Raw genomic sequence first — 19,626 nt, 5'->3', positions numbered from 1 at the left:
GGAGCTTGTCATCCGCGACTTCTGGGCTTGCTTTCGAACGTGACCGGTAATTAATTGACACCCGAGAAATGGCGAGGCTTTGCCGATTTGGCGATCACTAGAAGTTCGAGTTTTTCGGTTCCCGTAATATTAGTTTCCAGCTTCACCGGAACCCTTACTTTACTTGTCAACTGTTTCTCACAAACCGCAAATGCCGTATTGCGCAGTTGATGTTGCACAAAATTCGAGTTACATAGTATTTTTTGCTTCAAGGGAGGAAATGTTTGCTTCGAGAAATTCGTTTAACCTAATTTCTAGAATAGTGAAATAAATACACGGAAGAATAGGACAAACGGCCGGAAAATCTAAGTTCGAGATAATGAAAATTCGAGTAGAGTTTCGAGATATCGAGGTTCGACTGTATTATTATTATTATTATTATTATTATTATTATTATTCGTATGAATGTGTCATAAATTAGAGTGATTGAGGTACATTTTCGCCGGCCCCGTGGTGTAGGGGTAGCGTGCCTGCCTCTTACCCGGAGGCCCCGGGTTCGATTCCAGGCCAGCTCAGGGATTTTTACCTGGACCTGAGGGCTGGTTCGAGGTCCACTCAGCCTACGTGATTAGAATTGAGGAGCTATCTGACGGTGAGATAGCGCTCCCGGTCTAGAAAGCCAGGAATAACGGCCGAGAGGATTTGTCGTGCTGACCACACGACACCTCGTAATCTGCAGGCCTTCGGGCTGAGCAGCGATCGCTTGGTAGGCCAAGGCCCTTCAAGGGCTGTAGTGCCATGGGGTATGGTTTGGTTTGGTTTTGGGGTACATTTTCTTGTAACCATTTTAATGTTTTTTAGTTTAAAATTTTAACTTTAATGATCAAATCACATTGTAACTGTAGGTATGCATGCCTTTCATCCTGTCTTTTTTTCACTTAAACCATGGCGCAATATATATGATGAAATACAAGAATTAAAAAATCTTCCTATTTTTGATTTCTAAAAGTTGGCAGCTATGTTAGTGAATTCTCTGTTTCTGTGTAAAAGGCAAGAAGAGGATGTGTGGTACCAATTTTTCATCTTTTGAAGAGAGTCTTATTTTAGAAATAATAGCAAACTATGCAAGGATTATTGAAAGTAAACTAACTAATGGCTTGGTGCTCACAGCAAAAAGTAACGCTTGGCTGAAAATCTGCAGAGTGTTCAATGTTAATACTGATGTTAGCCAAGGTACAGTCAAACAATTGTACGAGAACATGAAGAGGAATGCTGGTGGCAGAGGAGGAGGAACATACCGGCCCAAATTAACCGATATGTTAGCGGAACTTCTTGAAATGCTGACTGATCATATTGACCTGGATGAAAATCCGTATGATTGTAAATGCTGACCGATCATATTGACCTGGATGAAAATCCGTATGATTGTGATGCAGAATATCTAGGTAAGAATGTTAGCTTGGGTAATTATTAAATTCTCAAAATAACACTTACGTACATACCTTTTGCTTTTTGAACAGAGAGGTTTTTAAAGACTATTAACAAAACTTATTTTAACCTTTTAAAACCATTTTTAGAGTACAGCATTATCATTTGTAGTGCGTGATATTATCATATGTATTGTTACAGGAAAAATACAGACTGCCAGTATTAGTAAAGGAACTGAGGTGAAGTTGAAATCATTGAGGATCCCCCAACTACAAGTGTCGAGCATGGAAAGAGGTACAGTGTCGCAATCGCAAGAATGTATTATAACACCAATTACAAATGTGCATATGCCTATAATCACCAATTTATAAAAAAGTTAAGTACTCTCCATTTTTACAATAGATAATTTTTTTTAATTTCATCATTTTAGGTTGAAGTGACTGCAACACCCAGAAAGCGGAGAAGAATTTCCACATCTGCTGCTGAATGTTGGGAAAATATAGCAGCTCTGGCAGCATGAAGAATAACGATCTGTGAAAGAGTAGTTTCAAGTGCTGGAACTGAAAGAACAAAATGAATTACTTAAGGGAGAACTACTTTAAACAATGAGAATTTTTCCGTAAGGAATGGTGTAGGTGTCCTTAGTGAAATGGTATGTGATTATTTTTATTGTGTTAATGCATTACTGAATAAATCTATAAAATTGAAGAGATCAGTTTTAGTGGTGACCTGACCTATAACGTTGCTGTATCACAGATTTGTCACAATATTAATTTTGTTAAACTGAGGTTGTAAGCCATTTTCAATTGAAAATACCTATTTTTAGTATTTCTATTATTCAGAAAGCTGGAAGTCCATTTTATAATTCTTTTTGCTGAAAAAGTACCCTAAACGCCAGGTGATATAAGAGTCTAGATCTGTTCGTTCAGGCCTGAGAATTGGCATATTTTCTTTTATCTGGATTAGTTCCTTTTTCTTTGGGAGGTTGGAGTGTTCTAGGGTAGTTTTGTGAGATGGCCAAACATCCTGCATTCTATTGTTTGTTATATGTGCTGGTCATAGTTTGTTTTTACCCTCGTGGTTGTGTAACGTATTATCATGTCCAGACCAAGAAGAATTTTCAAGAAATGGAAAGGTAGAGGCTGTAGATAATGAGCGAGTGAAGATCACGAGGTGCTTGTAGAATGGAGACAGAGAGTGAGGTCAGGTAATGAGGCAACAGTAGACTGGCCGAGGGTTGGAGAACCAGTGGCTGTGGGCAGAGGGGACTTGTTGAAGCCTTTGTGTAGGAAATGACACATAAATTCAACAGGAAGCTGCTGCCTTGCAGATGTGGCAGGGGACTGTTAAAGGCTAAGGGAGCTAACCCTGATAGAAAATCTTCTCTATCGTTAGGCCTAGCAAGTCGGTTCAGTCGCTTTCAAGACAGATACAAGCCTCGGATCGAAGAACTCAAGACGACAACAGCTAGGTGCGTATGACGGCTTACAGCCTGAAGCTTCACCAGCTACAAAACCCAAATCAAGACCCAGTTGCCAGATTGGAACCTTGAATATTCTAACACTGACAAATAAAACTGAAGAAATAGTCAATATGGTGGAAAGGTGGACAATTTTTATCATGGGGATGTGTGAAACCAAATGGAAGGCAACAGCAATAAGACACCTCTGTCTGGGCTATAAGGTGTACTGGTCTAGAAATACAGTAACTTGGAGTCAAGAAATGCAGTGGGTTTTATACTTTATAAAGATATTGATGTTTGTAGCCAGATTAATTATTCTATTACTGAGAAACTCAAAGTGTCAGTAAATTGGAATGGAAACAAATATATAATCCAGGTCAGTACTCCATACTCAGGATGTTCAAATGAAGAAAAAGAAGCCTTCCTGTCCAACTTGGAAGAACATATGGATTGTGAAAATTTGGTAGTAATGGGAGAGTTTAATACTCAGATTAGATCAGACAGACTGGGCTATGAATCCTCCCTGGGTTCTCATGGAATGGGGAATAGGACGAGAGAGGGTGAACATCTTCTAGAACTTTGTATGAGGAACAATATGGTTGTAACACTTGGTTCATGAAAACGGACATGCAAGATCACAAGATATATTTGTGATTGATTATATACTCACCGACCAAGAAATTTGGATGATTGTAAATGATGTCAAAGTATTTCCTAGTGAAAATTTGGATGGAAACCGCAGGCTGTTGGTTGCAGATATCACAAAGAGAAGACCTAAAATTTGCAACAAAAGACCACAAAAATAAAAACTTGGAGACTTTCTGAACCAAGGATGAAGGAAATGTTTCGAGAAAATGTTTGGAAGATGTTACCAAAAGATGATCTGAGAACTGCAAATGAGGAAAGGGATAACCTAAGGAGAGTTTTGGTGAAGACAGCTGAGAGAGTATGTGGAAGGCAGAGCCAAATAAGAAAATCCAAAGAAAGAGCATGGTGGAATGGAGATGTAAAAGCTGCTGCCAAAGTTAGAAATGGTGCAAGAAGAGCTTTGTACCATGCCAGAGTGCGAGGAAATCCAAATGAAATTGAGGATAAACTTATCATTTTACAGAGAAAAAAGATTACAGGTCAAAAGAATAGTTGACATTGAAAAACGGAAATGCAAAGATCATCTTGCCAATAGAATAGAGCAAGAAGCTCCTGCATAGCATTGTTCAAAACAAAAGAAATGATGTTAGTACTATCAACACAGTAGAGCTTCCAAATGGAGAGGTAACTAGAAATGAAAATTAAATATTACAGGAGTTCAGTAGATGTGTCAATCATTTACTGAACTGTAATACAACTGACGACACACAAGACGACCCTCTAAACCCTATACATTATAACGTAGAAAGTTTGACCTGGCTGGAAGTGGAGACAGCAATATGTAAAATGAAGAACAACAAGTTTGTAGGATTGGATGAGTTCAGTGTGGACATGATCAAAGCACTTGGAGAAACTGCAATACAATGGTTGTACAGAATACTAAATAAAATTTAGAAAAAAAATGAAATCCCTAGTGAGTGGAGGTAAGGAGTGATTATTTAAGAAAGGTGACCTAAAGAAGTGTAACAACTATAGAGATGGGTTAAAAATATACGAGACCATCCTGGAGAGAAAAATCAGAAAATTTGTTGAACTTAAACTTGAGGAAGAACAACATGGATTTAGAGTGAACAGATCAATGCTAGACCTAATTTTTTTTTTTTTTTTTTACAAGAATGCTCTTTGAAAAATACTGGGATAAGAATAGAATGGTTATAGTTGTTTTCTTTGATATTCTTGGATATGTAGCACGTAAGGACATACGGGAATGTCTGTGAAGTAAAGAAGTGCCAGATGAGATTATAGCTCGGGTAAAACAACTCAGGTTCCCTATGGGAATGAACATCTATATCATAAAACAACTCTATCGAGAGACAAAGAGTTGTGTGCAGATTTAAGAAAGTAGGTCAAACTGTTTTGAAACAAAGAGCTGAGTCCAACAAGGAAGTTGTATATCACTACTTCTCTTCATTACTATAATGGATGCAGTTATAAAAGCAGTGAAAATGAAGGATCATACAAGAAATGCACTTTCATTAGCTGATGGTGTTATGCTATGGGGTGAGACAGGGGCAGAAGTTCAAGCTAAACTAAATCCTTGGCAAGAAGAATTTGAAAGAATGGAAATTATCATGAGCCGAACTAAAACTGTCGGTTTAGTGATGAGTTGGAATCCTGAAGCAGTCCACCTGCGAGTGCAAAATGAAGAAGTAGACATTATCAGTAACTTCAAATACCCAGGGAGCTTCATTTCTTCTGACAATACCATAAACCAAAAATAGGCATTAGAATACAAAGTGCATCAAGTTTCTACCACTCCGTCAATTACTTTGGGATGACTCATTTCCCCAAGCTTGCAAGCTCACGCTGTACAAAACATATCTTGTACCAATTCTAACACATGGACTAGAAGCAGCAACGTTGAATAGATCTGCACAAAGTCACCTACAGGCCACCGAAATGAAGTTCCTTCCGTCATGTCTCCAAAAGACGAGGAGAGACAAAATAAGGAATGAAAGTATTCAGCACCAACTTGGATTGGACAGGAGCCTGTTGGAAACCTTGCAGTTAAGCAGATTACAATGGTATGGACAAATGAGAAGGATGGCTCCAATCAGGACTCCAAGAGCATACCACGAAGGGAATGTTGTTGGTAAGAGGCCCTCGTGGTAGTTGGGACCTTGCCAAACGTGATGTAAATTGGCAGCAAAAGGTAGAACATCAGCTGTGGATGGACAGGACAAACTGAAGGAGGCTCGTACACACCCGCACCCGGCTTGCTGGAGCGGAAAATAGATGCTGATGAGGTTAGTATGAGTGAACAAGGCAGTGCTTCAAGAAAGAATATATATGGCAGTGGAGAAGGTGATAACTGTTCATGTTATAGATGTAACTCTGCTCAGTAGTGCTCTGAATGATTTTGTGAAATGTATATATTGCAATGGATTAGCCAGGTGTTTAATTATCAGATGTACAAACTGTAACACAGATCATTTAGATCATCCGATCCACTAAGTATGGCTTTGGAACTAATGTAAGATTTGCTTATGTACTCAGGTTAACTGGGAAGGGCCAAAGTGCAACCCACCTACTAGATTCTAGTCTTATTGTGATTCTTTGAACAAGGCAGTGAAAGTGTGCACAAAAATCGAGTAAAGCTGTACAAGAGGCTGTGGAAATTAATGATAAATCATTTGATCTTGCAATGGCACTGGATGGCTCTTGGCAGAACAGGGGGTTGTCTAAGCCATTAGTAATGACACTCGGAAGGTGATTGACATTCGGGTGCTGGCCAAAGTTGTGAAAAGATAAGTGATGAAAAATTAAGAGAACACAGGGAGGGTGGTTAGTGTCACTCCAACTGGTGGGATGGAATTGCATGGTGTTGAGGACAGCAAGTCTTCCACAAGTGGTTTTTCAAAAGAAGTCTTGTGGAGCAATAATCATTGAGAAACTGGAGTGTATAGGTCATATCCTCCAGAGACTGCGCAGTAAATACCAAGGGAAAAAATTGGAGGGTGGTAAATGCCTATCGGGAAAGGGTAGGCTCAGTGGCGTGCATTACAAAACTCTAAGACGGAGGAGATGGGGCAGGATGTATGGGCAATTTTCTTACACAAATTTTCCACAGATGAGGTTCCCAAGCACTGACTCTGTCCCAAAGGTTTGTCCTCCAGGTGTAAATATAATATAGGTCCCTAGTTACAGGAGAAAGCTTTTCCAATAAACATTCATTACCAATGCCTGTGGCTGACTTAATCAAGCCAGTATTCACAAGTCTACAAGTCTTGGCCTGAAAAACTGCTTACCTGAGGAAACTCAAATCTCGAGTGAAAGTTTTAACCGTATTATTGGGCTAGAGTTCCAAAAAAAGTATTTGTGGGTATCAGACACTGATTCTAGGTGTTGGGATTCGATGAGGGAAATGTGCTGCACCAGCTAGATATTCAACCAAGATAATCTTGACAGGATGTGGCTGCTTGCTAAAGCTGGCAGGAAGCTGAAGAGGTCTAGGAAGAGAGCTGGAAATTACTAGAACAACAATGAAAATCCAGAATATGGGAGTTGCATGCACTGGATGTACTGTTATCTTTAAATACATTTTTTCTCAAAATGTTGATATAGTAACATATTATTGAATTTTTTACAGGAAGTTCTTTACCTAGATGTGTGAAATTTTGTATAGTTATTCCATACTTAGCTATGTTGTTACCAACTTTCTATTGCTAAAGCTGGCAGGAAGCTGAAGAGGTCTAGGAAGAGAGCTGTAAATTACTAGAACAACAATGAAAATCCAGAATATGGGAGTTGCATGCACTGGATGTACTGTTATCTTTAAATACATTTTTTCTCAAAATGTTGATATAGTAACATATTATTGAATTTTTTACAGGAAGTTTAATGATGGGAAGTTACCAAACAATTTAATGGTAACCGGGCGAGTTGGCCGTGCGCGTAGAGGCGCGCGGCTGTGAGCTTGCATCCGGGAGATAGTAGGTTCGAATCCCACTATCGGCAGCCCTGAAAATGGTTTTCCATGGTTTCCCATTTTCACACCAGGCAAATGCTGGAGCTGTACCTTAATTAAGGCCACGGCCGCTTCCTTCCAACTCCTAGGCCTTTCCTATCCATCGTTGCCATAAGACCTATCTGTGTCGGTGCGACGTAAAGACCCTAGCAAAAAAAAAAAAAAAAAATTAATGGTAAAATATGGGTGAAACTTTAAAAAAAATATAGAAAATAAAATTTTCAATCCGCATCAAAACAAAAAAGTGTGTGTATTGGCAAAATTATGTATCGAGCACTGCATAAAAGTTCAACCACATCGGATTAATAGTTTTTGAGAAAACATTAATCTAATTTTGTCAGTTTAACATTACCAGAATGGGACGAACAAGCTCCCCTTAAACTTACCAAGCATAATGGTTGGTTGCAATAGTAGTTGGAACGTCATCCGGAACATTGGGAGGAAGGTCGTCATTCATCGTGGGGTTATACTGTCTTCTTTCAGCCAAGTACTCGTGGAGTGTACGGTCTTCTAGCGGTAATTCATTGTTTTTTTGTATAGCAAAATTATGCAATACTGCTGTTGCAACAATGAGCTTTCTGAACTTTCACTCTTAGTCCCATGCTCAGAACAGGGAAACTGTACATCCTTTCTACACAGTTCCTAGTTCTGTTGTACCTTATTTTTGCTCTTGTTTGAGGATTTAATACAGGAGTTAATAGATATTTTCTCAAGGGATAACTATTTTCACCCAATAGAACATCCTCAGCGATTTCTCTGGTTTCAAACTTTGCTCTAACCTGGCAGTTATTGAAAATAGTGCTGTCATGCACAGAACCAGGCCAACGTGCAACAATGTTTTATATAAGCATTTTTTAATCACAAATGGTTTGTACACTAATCTAGAGAAATGAATTTCATTTTATGGGTCCGTATTGAACTTTGATTATACCAAATGAAGATAATGAGTTAGTTAAATCCATCTTTTCAATACTAATTAAATAGTATTTTATTTAATAAACATGGTTCATGGTGTGAGTTACTGTAGTCATGTCCTAGTTCGTGAACCATGGGCAACGGCTTAGTGGCCTAGTAAGTGGTCCTGAGAGTCGGGATACCAGTTGCTATGGAATGGGAGTTGGCATCTCGGACATACTCTGCGTCATGGCCCTCCTTGTGCTTAGGCGGCTAGGACTATACAATCCGCCGGTGGTCCATAACCAGTTAGAGGAGAGATCCTCACTTGGACTATGTGTAAGTAGGGTAGCATCCTGCTTCATGAATTTACCCAGCTCAGAACATTTTAAGCAAGCCTCGGACTTATGGGAGTAATGGAGTCCCATTCCCATTTGACAGTCGAGGGACTCCTTAGAAACAACTTGGTGAACAAAATGGCATTCGATGGGGAGTTATCAATATTAATGGGGCTTATAGAAGAAAGAAAGTAGAACTGGCTGAGTTAGCAAAGAGGATGCATCTGGATGTGCTAGGAGTAAGTGATATTCAGGTAAGGAAATAATGAGGAAGAGATAGGAGATTATAAAGTGTACTTGATGGGTGTTAGAAAGGGAAGGGCAGAGTCTGGGGTAGGGCTGTTTATCAGGAATACCATTGCACGCAACATAGTTTCCGTTAGGCACGTAAGTGAGCGAATGATGTGGGTAGATTTGTCAGTTGGAGGAATTAGGACAAGAATTTTCTCAGTGTATTCACCATGTGATGGTGCAGATGAAGATAAAGTTGACAAGTTTTATGAAGCATTGAGTGACATCGTGGTCAGGGTCAACAGCAAGGATAAAATAGTGCTAATGGGCGATTTCAATGCAAGAGTTGGAAACAGAACTGAAGGATACGAAAGGGTGATAGGTAAATGTGGGGAAAATATGGAAGCTAATGGGAATGGGAACAGTTTGCTGGACTTCTGTGCTAGTATGGGTTTAGCAGTTTCGAATACATTCTTCAAGCATAAGGCTATTCACCGCTACACATGGGAGGGAGGCTACCTGCGGCTCGGCTATCTGCTTCATTGGGACACGTAAGCCTCCCCACCGTAGCAAGGTCATATGGTTCGCAGGGGAGGAAGAAAACAAAGGTCCACTAATGCTGCATTGAGGAATTTCCCTCATAATGATTACAGGATCAGATAATGCTAGCCTGCAAAAAAAAAAAAAAAAATTCTTGTCCGGTATAAACTAGGTGGGTTTTATTAATTTTTTAACGCAGAATTCAAAACTGGATTTTGTTTTGCCCCGTATCACTTCTGGTGAAATGGCAGTTGTAGAAAACGTTTTTGTCATTACGTAAAATTTTCTATACTTAGTGTTGATCGAATTACGCACATAAAGCTTACTCGCATTTACCCAGTCGTATTTTTCAGTTTTCCGTAGAATATGCACGTTTTTGAAGTTTGTGAGTGTTCTCTGGAAGGGTCATCATGTGCAATCGGCCATGATATTTATATCCCTTGTAGCGCCATTCTGCATCTTTGAGGTCCTGGTGGAGCCTTTCACCTTGCTCTTTACTTACAGCTCCTAAATTTAGAGGGAAGGAGTCCAGATGTGACGCTAAGAAATGAAGATTTAGGCTTGTAATTCAACTGAGTTGGTTAAATTTTTCCAACATCTTCCTTAAGTTTTCTTTGCATAGAGGGTCCTTGATCTTGCCAAGGAATTTTGTCATTAATACTTTGAATGCATTCCATGCATCTTCCGCAATTTTGGTCATCATTTCTGTGAAATGTTTGTCTGACATCAGTTTACGAATCTGTGGTCCAGCAAATGCTCCTCATCTGATAATACTCTTTCATCATTCCCAACTTGATGTGCAAGGGTGGAAGTTATGGTTGAAGTTGCTCTCTTTCAGGCCAATTTACAGTATCCTAATGTTTATTCCATACTCTGCTATCCTGTTCACAGAGGAAACTGAAATTGTGTGTAGCCTTTTTTTGCTGTCCAAGCAGCAATCCATCACCGCACACTTGCCACTCATGTTCGTTTCAAGTACCAACTTTAATGTCTCATATGATTCGAACAGCATTGTGGAATGAGTAAGTGGCATGGAAACCAGAACATTGCTGTTCAGCCTTAAGACTTCTTTCGAAAGCGCCAGTTGCTCTGCCAACTGATGCAGAAGATTTCATAGACCTACAAAATAAAAGTTGATCTTCTTGTGTATAATATTTTCAAAATTCTTTCTCATGATTTCTGGATGCCAACATATTCTTTTTGCGTAGTCTTGAGCTAAGTAATTCACTATTTTCTTAATTTAACTCTAAACCCCATGTCATATTATTCAATTTGGATTTTGTAAATTTGTTTGTTAGTGTGTCATATTGATGTGACTCAAAATCCATTTCTTCAGCGTCCAATTGCAAAGAACTGCTTTCAGTTTTCATCACTCAAGTTAACCAGATGGAGTAGGTACTGGTAAGTCAGGTCCGTGAGGAATGGGGCCAAATACCTGACAAGATGTTTGGATATTTAATTTTGTTTTTGTTTGTTCTTATTGTAACAGACAACATTGGTCATACAAAATAATAACTGGTCATATTTATCGTTCTGTACTTGCCATTGTATGCAAAAGGTTTTTCTTGATCTCAGACTTTCGATTGGAAATAACAATAATAAAGTTTCTTCACGAATAAGTCTATATGACACCTTAGAATTGAACACATACATTCCACAAATGTAGCAGTACTTTTGAAGATTTTGTTTTCACTGCCTTCTTTGCACCCCTTAAAATAATAATATAAAAGTTTCATCAGATTTAAACACAGTCACATATTCACACGCATGGATACAAATCAACATGTACTTGTTGCGGTGTGTCTCAAGCTTATATCAACCAAGTTTATCCTGAAAAGGAATGGCAGGCCAATGTAAACATCGGATAGAGACTGGGGTTTAAAACCCTTCTGTTTATACCAGTGATCGATCTTACCTGCAGTCCAACTTTCCTCACACTCTTAATATTGCATATCTTAATTTCTAGAAAACAGAACTCAGAACTTCAGCCCTTGCTTACGTCTCGATGTGCCATCTTCACTCACGGGAATAATCACGTGTTTCTCTTTCACAAATCTAGGGGGAAGCAAAAGTTGTTTGCAGAAGAGGTAAGAACATAAACCAAATATTTAGTGAACCAGTACACCTTGGTGTTGTACCTTAAGTTAGGGAAGTCAGTGGCGTTTTAATCTACTCAAAAAGCATTATGGATTGATTGAGAATCTAACTCAGATGTCAGCTTCTGCAAGGAACTGGCAAATTTTTGACAAAGGAACCTCCAAGAGCAGGAAGAACAGAAGGATTGACATTGATGCTATTTGAAAGTGTTCTCCAAGAAGACAATACAATACTCTTATTGTTGAAGTCATCAAATAATAAGCTATAACATGAAAATACAAATGTTAGTGTGTCAACATGTCCAAACAACTTTAACTCTAGTGAAATCCTACATTATTGTCATTTCAATCATAACATTTGACTTTTATCACATTCTCATTGATTTAATCCCAATGATAACAGTTTCTTCATTTTTTTCTCAGTTCACTTTAACCTTCCAGCAGGCGTGCCTAAAAATTATACATGGCCAGGTGCGTGGTGTACTTTATACCCCACACTTCAGCAACACATAATAATGTTAATATCTCATTTTCTCTAAATTTTATTTATCCTTGTCACTAATAATTACAGACTGTAGTATATTATACACTGTAGCAAGTAAAAATGTAACAATAAATGTTATTTGCACATTTGAAAGCTTTTCAGAAATTTGATCCAATTACACAAGCATCTTCTAATACACCGGCACTGCCTCAAGTTCTAATGGTAGTCTGTAAGCTAAACTGAAGAGTAGGTCCACAGTACCTAAGAACAGCCAAGTAATTGTAGTCATCAAAATAGTAGCAAGGAACGTCTCAATTCTGAACTTAATTTATCCAGATTGTGCTTATTTTACAAACCATGCCCATCTCACAGTCTCTATATGAAGAAATATTTAATGACTATTTCAAAATGCAGTGCTTTACTTATCCAGCTTTCCGCTGCTGATGAGTCAGAGAGGCAGAAGTTAATGGTGGAAAGCAAGTTACATCATCGTAAAGCTGATATTCACTCTGCTTGTTGTCACTTTGCCCAGTTCAGGGAGTGTAACAATCAACATCTGGTATGGATGTATTGCTGAAATTGCCTTGTGTATTTTAAAGTACGAGGATGGTTTGAAAAGTTCTTGGAATCACCACTAGATGTCAGTGCTAGAGCAACGAAGTTCCAGCGCAATAATCACACATCCTTTGTGAGTGAACACATGGTGCGTCAGTGCTCTAGCTGCAGGAGTGTGGTAGTGACGACTCTTTGTTGTTGTTCCCGCGTGGTGATTTGTGACAATGGAAAAAACTGAGATTCGAGCAGTGATTAAATACTTTGTAAAGAAAGGTATGAAAGCAAAGGAAATTCATGCCGACTCTGCTCCTTCATTTTCAACTGTTGCCAAGTGGACCAGCGAGTTTAAATTTGGTCGGGAGAGCTTGGATGATGATCCGCGTAGTGGACGGCCAAAAAGTGTTACGACCCCAGAATTTATTGCAAAAGTGCATTAAATGGTCATGGAGGATTGTCAACTGAAAGTGCGGGAGATTGCTGAAGCTGTAGGGATGTCTTCTGAACGGGTAAATTATTTTTTAACCGAAGAATTGGGTAAGAAAAAATTATCCGCAAGATGGGTGCCGTGGCTCTTGACATTGGACAATAAACGCACCAGGTCGGAAATGTCCGAACAAAGTCTGGCCCGTTTTCATTGCAACCAACAAGATTTTTTGCACCGGTTTGTGACTACAGATGAAACTTGGGTCCACTACTATACCGCAGAGACAAAACAGCAGTCAAAGCAGTGGAAACATGCCGATTCACCACCACCAAAGAAAGCAAAGGCAGTGCATTCTCCGGAAAGGTCATGGCCTCAGTTTTCTGGGATGCAAAAGGCATTCTGCTGATAGATTATCTTCTTACTGGCCAAACAATTACGGGGCAATACTATGCAAACCTCCTAGACCAACTACAGGAAAAGATATGCGAAACAAGGCCTGGTTTGTCAAGGAAAAAGGTCATATTTCATCAAGACACTGCTCCGCCACTCACAAGTGTTATTGCCATGGCAAAACTTCATGATCTGGGGTACGAATTGTTGCCACATCCACCTTATTCACCTGATTTGGCACCATTCCCCAAGCTGAAAATTTTCCTCGGTGGACGGAGATTTTCTACAAGGGAAGAACTGACAGCCGAATTGGAGAGGTATTTTGCAGACCTGGAGGAATCTCATTTTCGAGATGGGATCAAGGCATTGGAACATCACTGGACCAAATGCATTAGTCTACAGGGAGACTATGTTGAAAAATAAAACCAGTTCCACTGAGGTAAGATACTTAATTCTAGTACATTCCGAGAACTTTTCAAAGCACCTACGTATGTTCTAGGGAAGTTCAACCACAGGAAGAGCAAAAGCTTATTGTTTGGTCCGATCATTGCGTTGGCCAGAATAATAATAGGCAAATTCTTTCTCTGTACATTTGTTTGGTCCATTGCAGTTATTTCACTGAAATAAGTTGGAAGTTCTTGTCTTCTGGACACAGTTTTTTACCCTACGATCAGAAATTTGCTGTAACTTGTAAGCGGACTGGTACGCCGCAAAACATTGTCTGGTATAACAAAACATCTGACCTGTAGGAGAAAGCATTTGTGGTTGAAACTCTATAATCTAGATACGTTGATTGTTTTTGTGCATTCTTGCTCTATGTCTGTTGTTTGGTTTCCAAGGAGAATTGCTGTAATTATTGATCGGTGCATCCATGTTTTTTTGTCCTGAAGAATCAGGCATGTGAGCGGGAAAAGCTTAGTAATAAGAAATACAATGTGAGGGGGAAGTTCCTTCTGATCCAGTAGTGAAAGCGATGTTAACAAAAAGCATCTTGAGTGTAACAGAAAATTCCAGTTATTCATACCTTTTCAGGAACAAGTAGTGTGTGCCCTACCAGTGGAATTTGTGAAAATGTAAGTAGGGAAGTACAGATGAACGTGCATTCTAATGTGATTAGTACAGAAGCCTACAATTCACTTACTAGTCCAAAGACATAAGTATTAACATGCCGCATTTTAGAACTATCATGCCTCGTGCTACGTTCCTCAAACCAGGTGAGTTGGCCGTGCGGTTAGGGGCGCACAGCTGTGAGCTCGCATATGGGAGATAGTGGGTTCGAATCCCACTGTCGGCAGCACTGAAGATGGTTTTCTGTGGTTTCCCATTTTCACACCACGCAAATGCTGGGGCTGTACCTTAATTAACACCATGGCCACTTCCTTCCCATTCCTAGGCCTTTCCTGTCCCATCATTGCCATAAGAACTATCTGTGTCGGTGCAATGTAAAGCAAAACAGAAAAAGGTTCCTCAAAATTGGTAAATGTTTGCATGTAGCGAACAACGAAACTGCCCAAAAAATTGATCTGCATAGGATTTCATATGACTTTCTTCGTGTTTTAATTCTACTTATTGTTCAGTTAGTGTTTTGGGATTAATTGTGTGCACACCCACCAACCCTTCTGATTTTCCAATTTAGTTTTACTTCTTCCTACTTTTGACCAATATATGGTCAATTCTCTTGCCCTAGGATAAATTCTTATGTGCTTGTGTAATTTATGAAACTTCATCTTCAAGCTATTTATTTGATGCTTTATTTTGCGAGTGTTTCAGTTGTCACCTTCGTGTTTCCCGCTCATCACAGCAGCGTGTGTGCTTTATACATCTGGAGATTCGGGATGGCAATTGTCCTGCTAGTAAGAGAGGCTAGTGCGCTAGCGATTCAGTTAATCGAGACGAAAGATTAGAACTTCAATCTATGTCACGCAACATTAGTACCATGGTTACCGCTTTCATGGGCAATATCTACGCGTGGTATGACTGTCCTATGTTTATTTTTCTCGCAGACGACTTGCACGACTCGCCGATGCTGCCAACCACTGTACTTAGGAACTAAATGGTACTGAGCCCTGGACCACAATTACATTTGTTTTTACATAGGTTAGGTTAGGTTAGGACTATGTTTAATTTTATCGCAGGTTAGGTTAGGTTAGGTTATTTATTTTTCTCGCAGACGACTCGCGGTTAGGTTAGGTTAGGTTAGGTTAGCCCTGGACTATGTTTATTTTTCTCGCAGACGACTCGCACGACTTAGCCCTGGACCACAATGACGTTTCTCTTCGCATTAATACACCACGGCATTCTATGTCGCTTACTGGTCACGAAATGATAGGATTGATAGAAGCAAAGCCTACTACTTCTTTCTTCGTACATAGCGCATCCAGTGCATCTGGCCATTGTTGATACAGAAAACATATCTAATTATATTGACATGGCATCGTACGATGGATGTGTTATTAATGTAACAAGTTTTTCAGCGAATTACAAGAACAACTTCAATGATTTACTTCAATTCTATGTACGTCACAATTTGATTTCAAATAGCAGAGTATGTGAATGGTGTGGCCATCACGTCAAATTATTAGTGAATGAGAAGTTCAGTCGTGTTGTTTTTTCGTGTCGTCGCCTAACCTCCACTACATTAAGGTTGGTTCCATTTACATACATTCTTCTTCTCTATTATACATTGTTTATTATTCACGTTACATTTCCTTGTGATTTTTTCTTCCGGTGTCGGGAACGCTACGTACTACTAATAATTATAGGCCTCTATTTCTTTTTATATTCAATCACAAGTCGCGCGGATTTAAGCCTCTATTTCGTATTCATATTTACGCATAACTAGCGCTATCTATAGTTTCAAGTGTTTAGAATCGTAATTACTGCATCGAAACGTCTCAGCTATTTCATCACGTTGTTATATAATTGTGGCTGGCGTTGGCACGAATGGACTCTGCATCGCCTGAAGATTTGCCCTATGAAATGTCACTACCATAGTTCAACATAGCCAGATATTCTTACTCTTATTTGTTTCATATGGTTATTCTTTGACATTGCCTCACTCTTAGGTCTTTTCATCGCGTAAGTTGGTCATAACTTCTGTCTGTATTGAATTATGGGAACGACATTTCACTGGACTAGCCTTCAACCAATGGCAGTATCCATTCGCCCACCGTCAGCCATGTTTACTATGATACAAACTTGCTTGACAAGGTCTGAAGTTTTACCGACGAAAGAATTAGTTTGTTACTGTGTGGTTCGCGCATTGTTAATATTGTTTCTGTGTGTCGTTTCATCAGAGTTGTAGGCCACGTGTTATTTTTTCTTTTTCGTTTCTATGCTCTCCCCCTTGTCAAAGTCGTATGTTAATAATGTATGGACATATTGAATTGTTTTGTACGTGGTAGTTTTGCGTATTTAAGTGCATAATTTTAATGAGTTGAATGTATTTAAAGGGGTTGTGTTGGTGACAGTTTCTGGTATTTTTTTCTTCTCGTGTCCAAAAAATATAACAAACGTTATCTCCAAGTATCAGAGATACCTATAAATTTACATTCATTTTACCGTCTGATGAAGGAAACTATTATACCTTTTGTTGCGTGTGTCGGTGTGACATAAATATTTTTATTCGTATGTGTCATAGATGAGAATATTAGGTATATTTTATTGTAACCATATTTATGTTTCCTTACTTTAAGATTTTAAATTTAATGGTCAATTCGCATTGCAATATATGTGATGAAATGCAAGAATTAAAAAAATCTTCCTATTTACAATTTCTAAAAGTTGGCTGGTATGTGTGTGGCATTTCTGAATATTATAAAACAGCTCTCGTGGTAATATTTGCAGAAGATCACCCCACTGAAAGAATATAACACCAAGGCTGCATAATGAAAGATTGTCTGTGTACATGGCGGCCAGATGCGTATGGTTTTTAACAGTGAAGCGTAGGAAAGTTTGTCAGGTTATGGTTCCTTCTGAGTGGAAGTATGTTATTCGGAATGCATCCTTAACAAAGCCTTCCATTGTTAATGAGTATCAGCAGCTCGAAATCAAAGATCTTAGCTGTATTGAGAATAAGATGAAGAGAAATCCCAATCTAAAGATTACAAAAGGAATGTGGTTCAAATTTCTACATCATGACCCAACTGCCATGTATGTCTGCAAAAGCCACAATGTACTGCAACCATGTGAATGATAGGTCTGTGAAATTTGTCTCTTCTTTAAATCTCCCCACCCTTTACAGTGGACTACTTCCAATAAGAAGACCTAAATGACATGTGTCAGTATGTGAAGTAAGAGCACACGGAATTCTGTGTGACGTGATCAGTTTGTGACATTGGCAAAAAATATTGTGTACCCTTTGAAATATGTTAAAACTGTTACATTAGCTTTGAAGTGATATGCTTGTAAAATATAATACGGTAAAGTGTTACATCTATTATGTTATTTTTGTTCATAAGACTAGAAATCTATGTCTTATTAGTAAGCATATCAATAAATAACATATTCCCTTTAAAACTACTTCAATTTTCAAACATTCGGTAATAGACGGCTGATTAAGAGTTAATATGTATTGTTATGTTTCATTGATATAAAGACTAAATTTTTTTTTTTTCCTCTACTCTAAGAAATGGAAAGTGTGCCATACAGAGTTGTTCATTTCACTTTACTAATATATGTCTTCCTTTTGGAACATAGTGTTCACCTTCTTCCTTGTCACAAGAAACCCCTGTTCACAACAATCATTCTAGCTTTTGTTTGATCGTAAATTGTGAACCATCTTGCTACAGGAAGCAGAATGCAAGTTCGAGTTCAGTGTCAAGGCAGAATCAGATTCCGGGCTTAGCGGACAGTGGCTGGAAGACGACGTGGAGATGATCCCGTACCGCCGTGTGCTGGTGGTGCCAGCAACAAAAATGGAGTTGATAATAGAGAGAATTAAGACTTTTGTAGCTCAGTGAATATCTGTACTGTTGGTAGATTTTCTACCCACGACCAATCTTCTCTGCTTCAAATTTGAAGACTGCTATTGATCGTGATTGAAGCCACGTATTGTATTTGTTCTTTGTGGTAAAAATTAATATTTCCCTATAAATTCAGTGCCGATTGTCCAATCCTCCTTCAGAAGCTGTTTTTTAAAAGCTGTAAAAGGGACCAACTCAGCAAGATTTATTTTTATTACATCCTTCTGTTGCCTAGCAATGAGGCAATGGTTTGATCCCAGTGGTATTGGAAGCTGTGCAAGCCTTTGTAGATTTATTGGCACATAAAAGAACTTGGCTCTGGAAACATACTTGTTTCCAACACAAAATATGAGCAGATTTTCTTTTCAGTTTCTTGAAGTGAAACTGATACCTGTTGATTCCATATTCTTTCATTCTTTTTCCATAATTTATGTATTTACTTCAAGAATGTGATACATTAGGTTTGAGTAGCTCACCAGCGGCACTACGAGCCTGCACAGCATTGTTGCTGGATTTACTGGGGAAAAAAGAACCGTTTGCTTGTTTAAGCTTAACAAATCAGTGTCATTGAATGTTTGGGTGCTGGCAAATTGCCACATTTTGCAATCTTAGTTGTTTTGCTACAAATTTTTACAGATCATTTTGTTAAAAAATGAATTGGTGAATAAATATTTACAAACTTAAAAATGTTCTTACCCTGTCCTGCTCTGTGTATACCAGTTTTACAGACACCTCTGTGATGACCTCATCCAACCACTGCGCAGAGGCCATCGTGCAACCTTACACACATTGTTTAACAACCGCTCCGTCTTAAGCCTATATCAACATGCATCATCACTGCAAGATCTTGGCTTCACAGCCATTTTTGGGATCTGAAACCTGCCTGTTCAAGTGGAATAATGGGGAAAATATGATGGTTAATCCTATTGTAGAAGGTAGTCATAATGCTTCCACTTTCTTCTTCGAATATTATGACCTAAATAATGGTGCAGTGGGGATTATTTTATAGGCTAACTTAATTACCATAAAGTACGAGGGTAATCCCAAAAATAAGGTCTCCTATTTTTTTATAAATACAGAACTCTGTTCATGTCGCTGTTGGTCACAATATTGTGGAGAGTGTTTCCCGCGCTCGCATATAAACGTGCACGCTGCGCTGAGGCACTGTCTTGGCATGGCAGCTGTTGAATGGAGCTCCTGTTGGATGTTACCGCCAAGTGCATGGA

At 38.9% G+C, this 19,626-nt stretch overlaps 1 protein-coding gene across 2 annotated transcripts in view; it reads left to right on the top strand.

Moving 5' to 3' along the window:
• The window catches only part of LOC136877190 (protein BCCIP homolog), a 191,431-nt gene extending 172,344 nt beyond the window's left edge, over positions 1–19,087 (top strand). The window contains exons 6-7 of one of the 2 annotated variants that reach the window (XR_010860735.1): positions 1,609–1,701; positions 1,838–2,047. Coding sequence is in view for 1 of the 2 variants with exons in the window: in XM_067151000.2 (XP_067007101.1) it covers positions 18,227–18,397 (171 nt within the window). In the remaining variant the exon portion in view is untranslated. Of the gene's footprint in view, positions 1–1,608; positions 1,702–1,837; positions 2,048–18,226 lie in introns of those variants that run through there. The other variant, XM_067151000.2, reaches the window with a different exon arrangement.
• The last annotated feature ends 539 nt before the right edge of the window (positions 19,088–19,626 follow it).

The sequence above is a fragment of the Anabrus simplex genome, chromosome 7, assembly GCF_040414725.1.
Source record: "Anabrus simplex isolate iqAnaSimp1 chromosome 7, ASM4041472v1, whole genome shotgun sequence".
Classification (NCBI taxonomy): Eukaryota; Metazoa; Arthropoda; class Insecta; order Orthoptera; family Tettigoniidae; genus Anabrus; species Anabrus simplex.
This window is presented reverse-complemented; position numbering and strand designations above follow the sequence as displayed.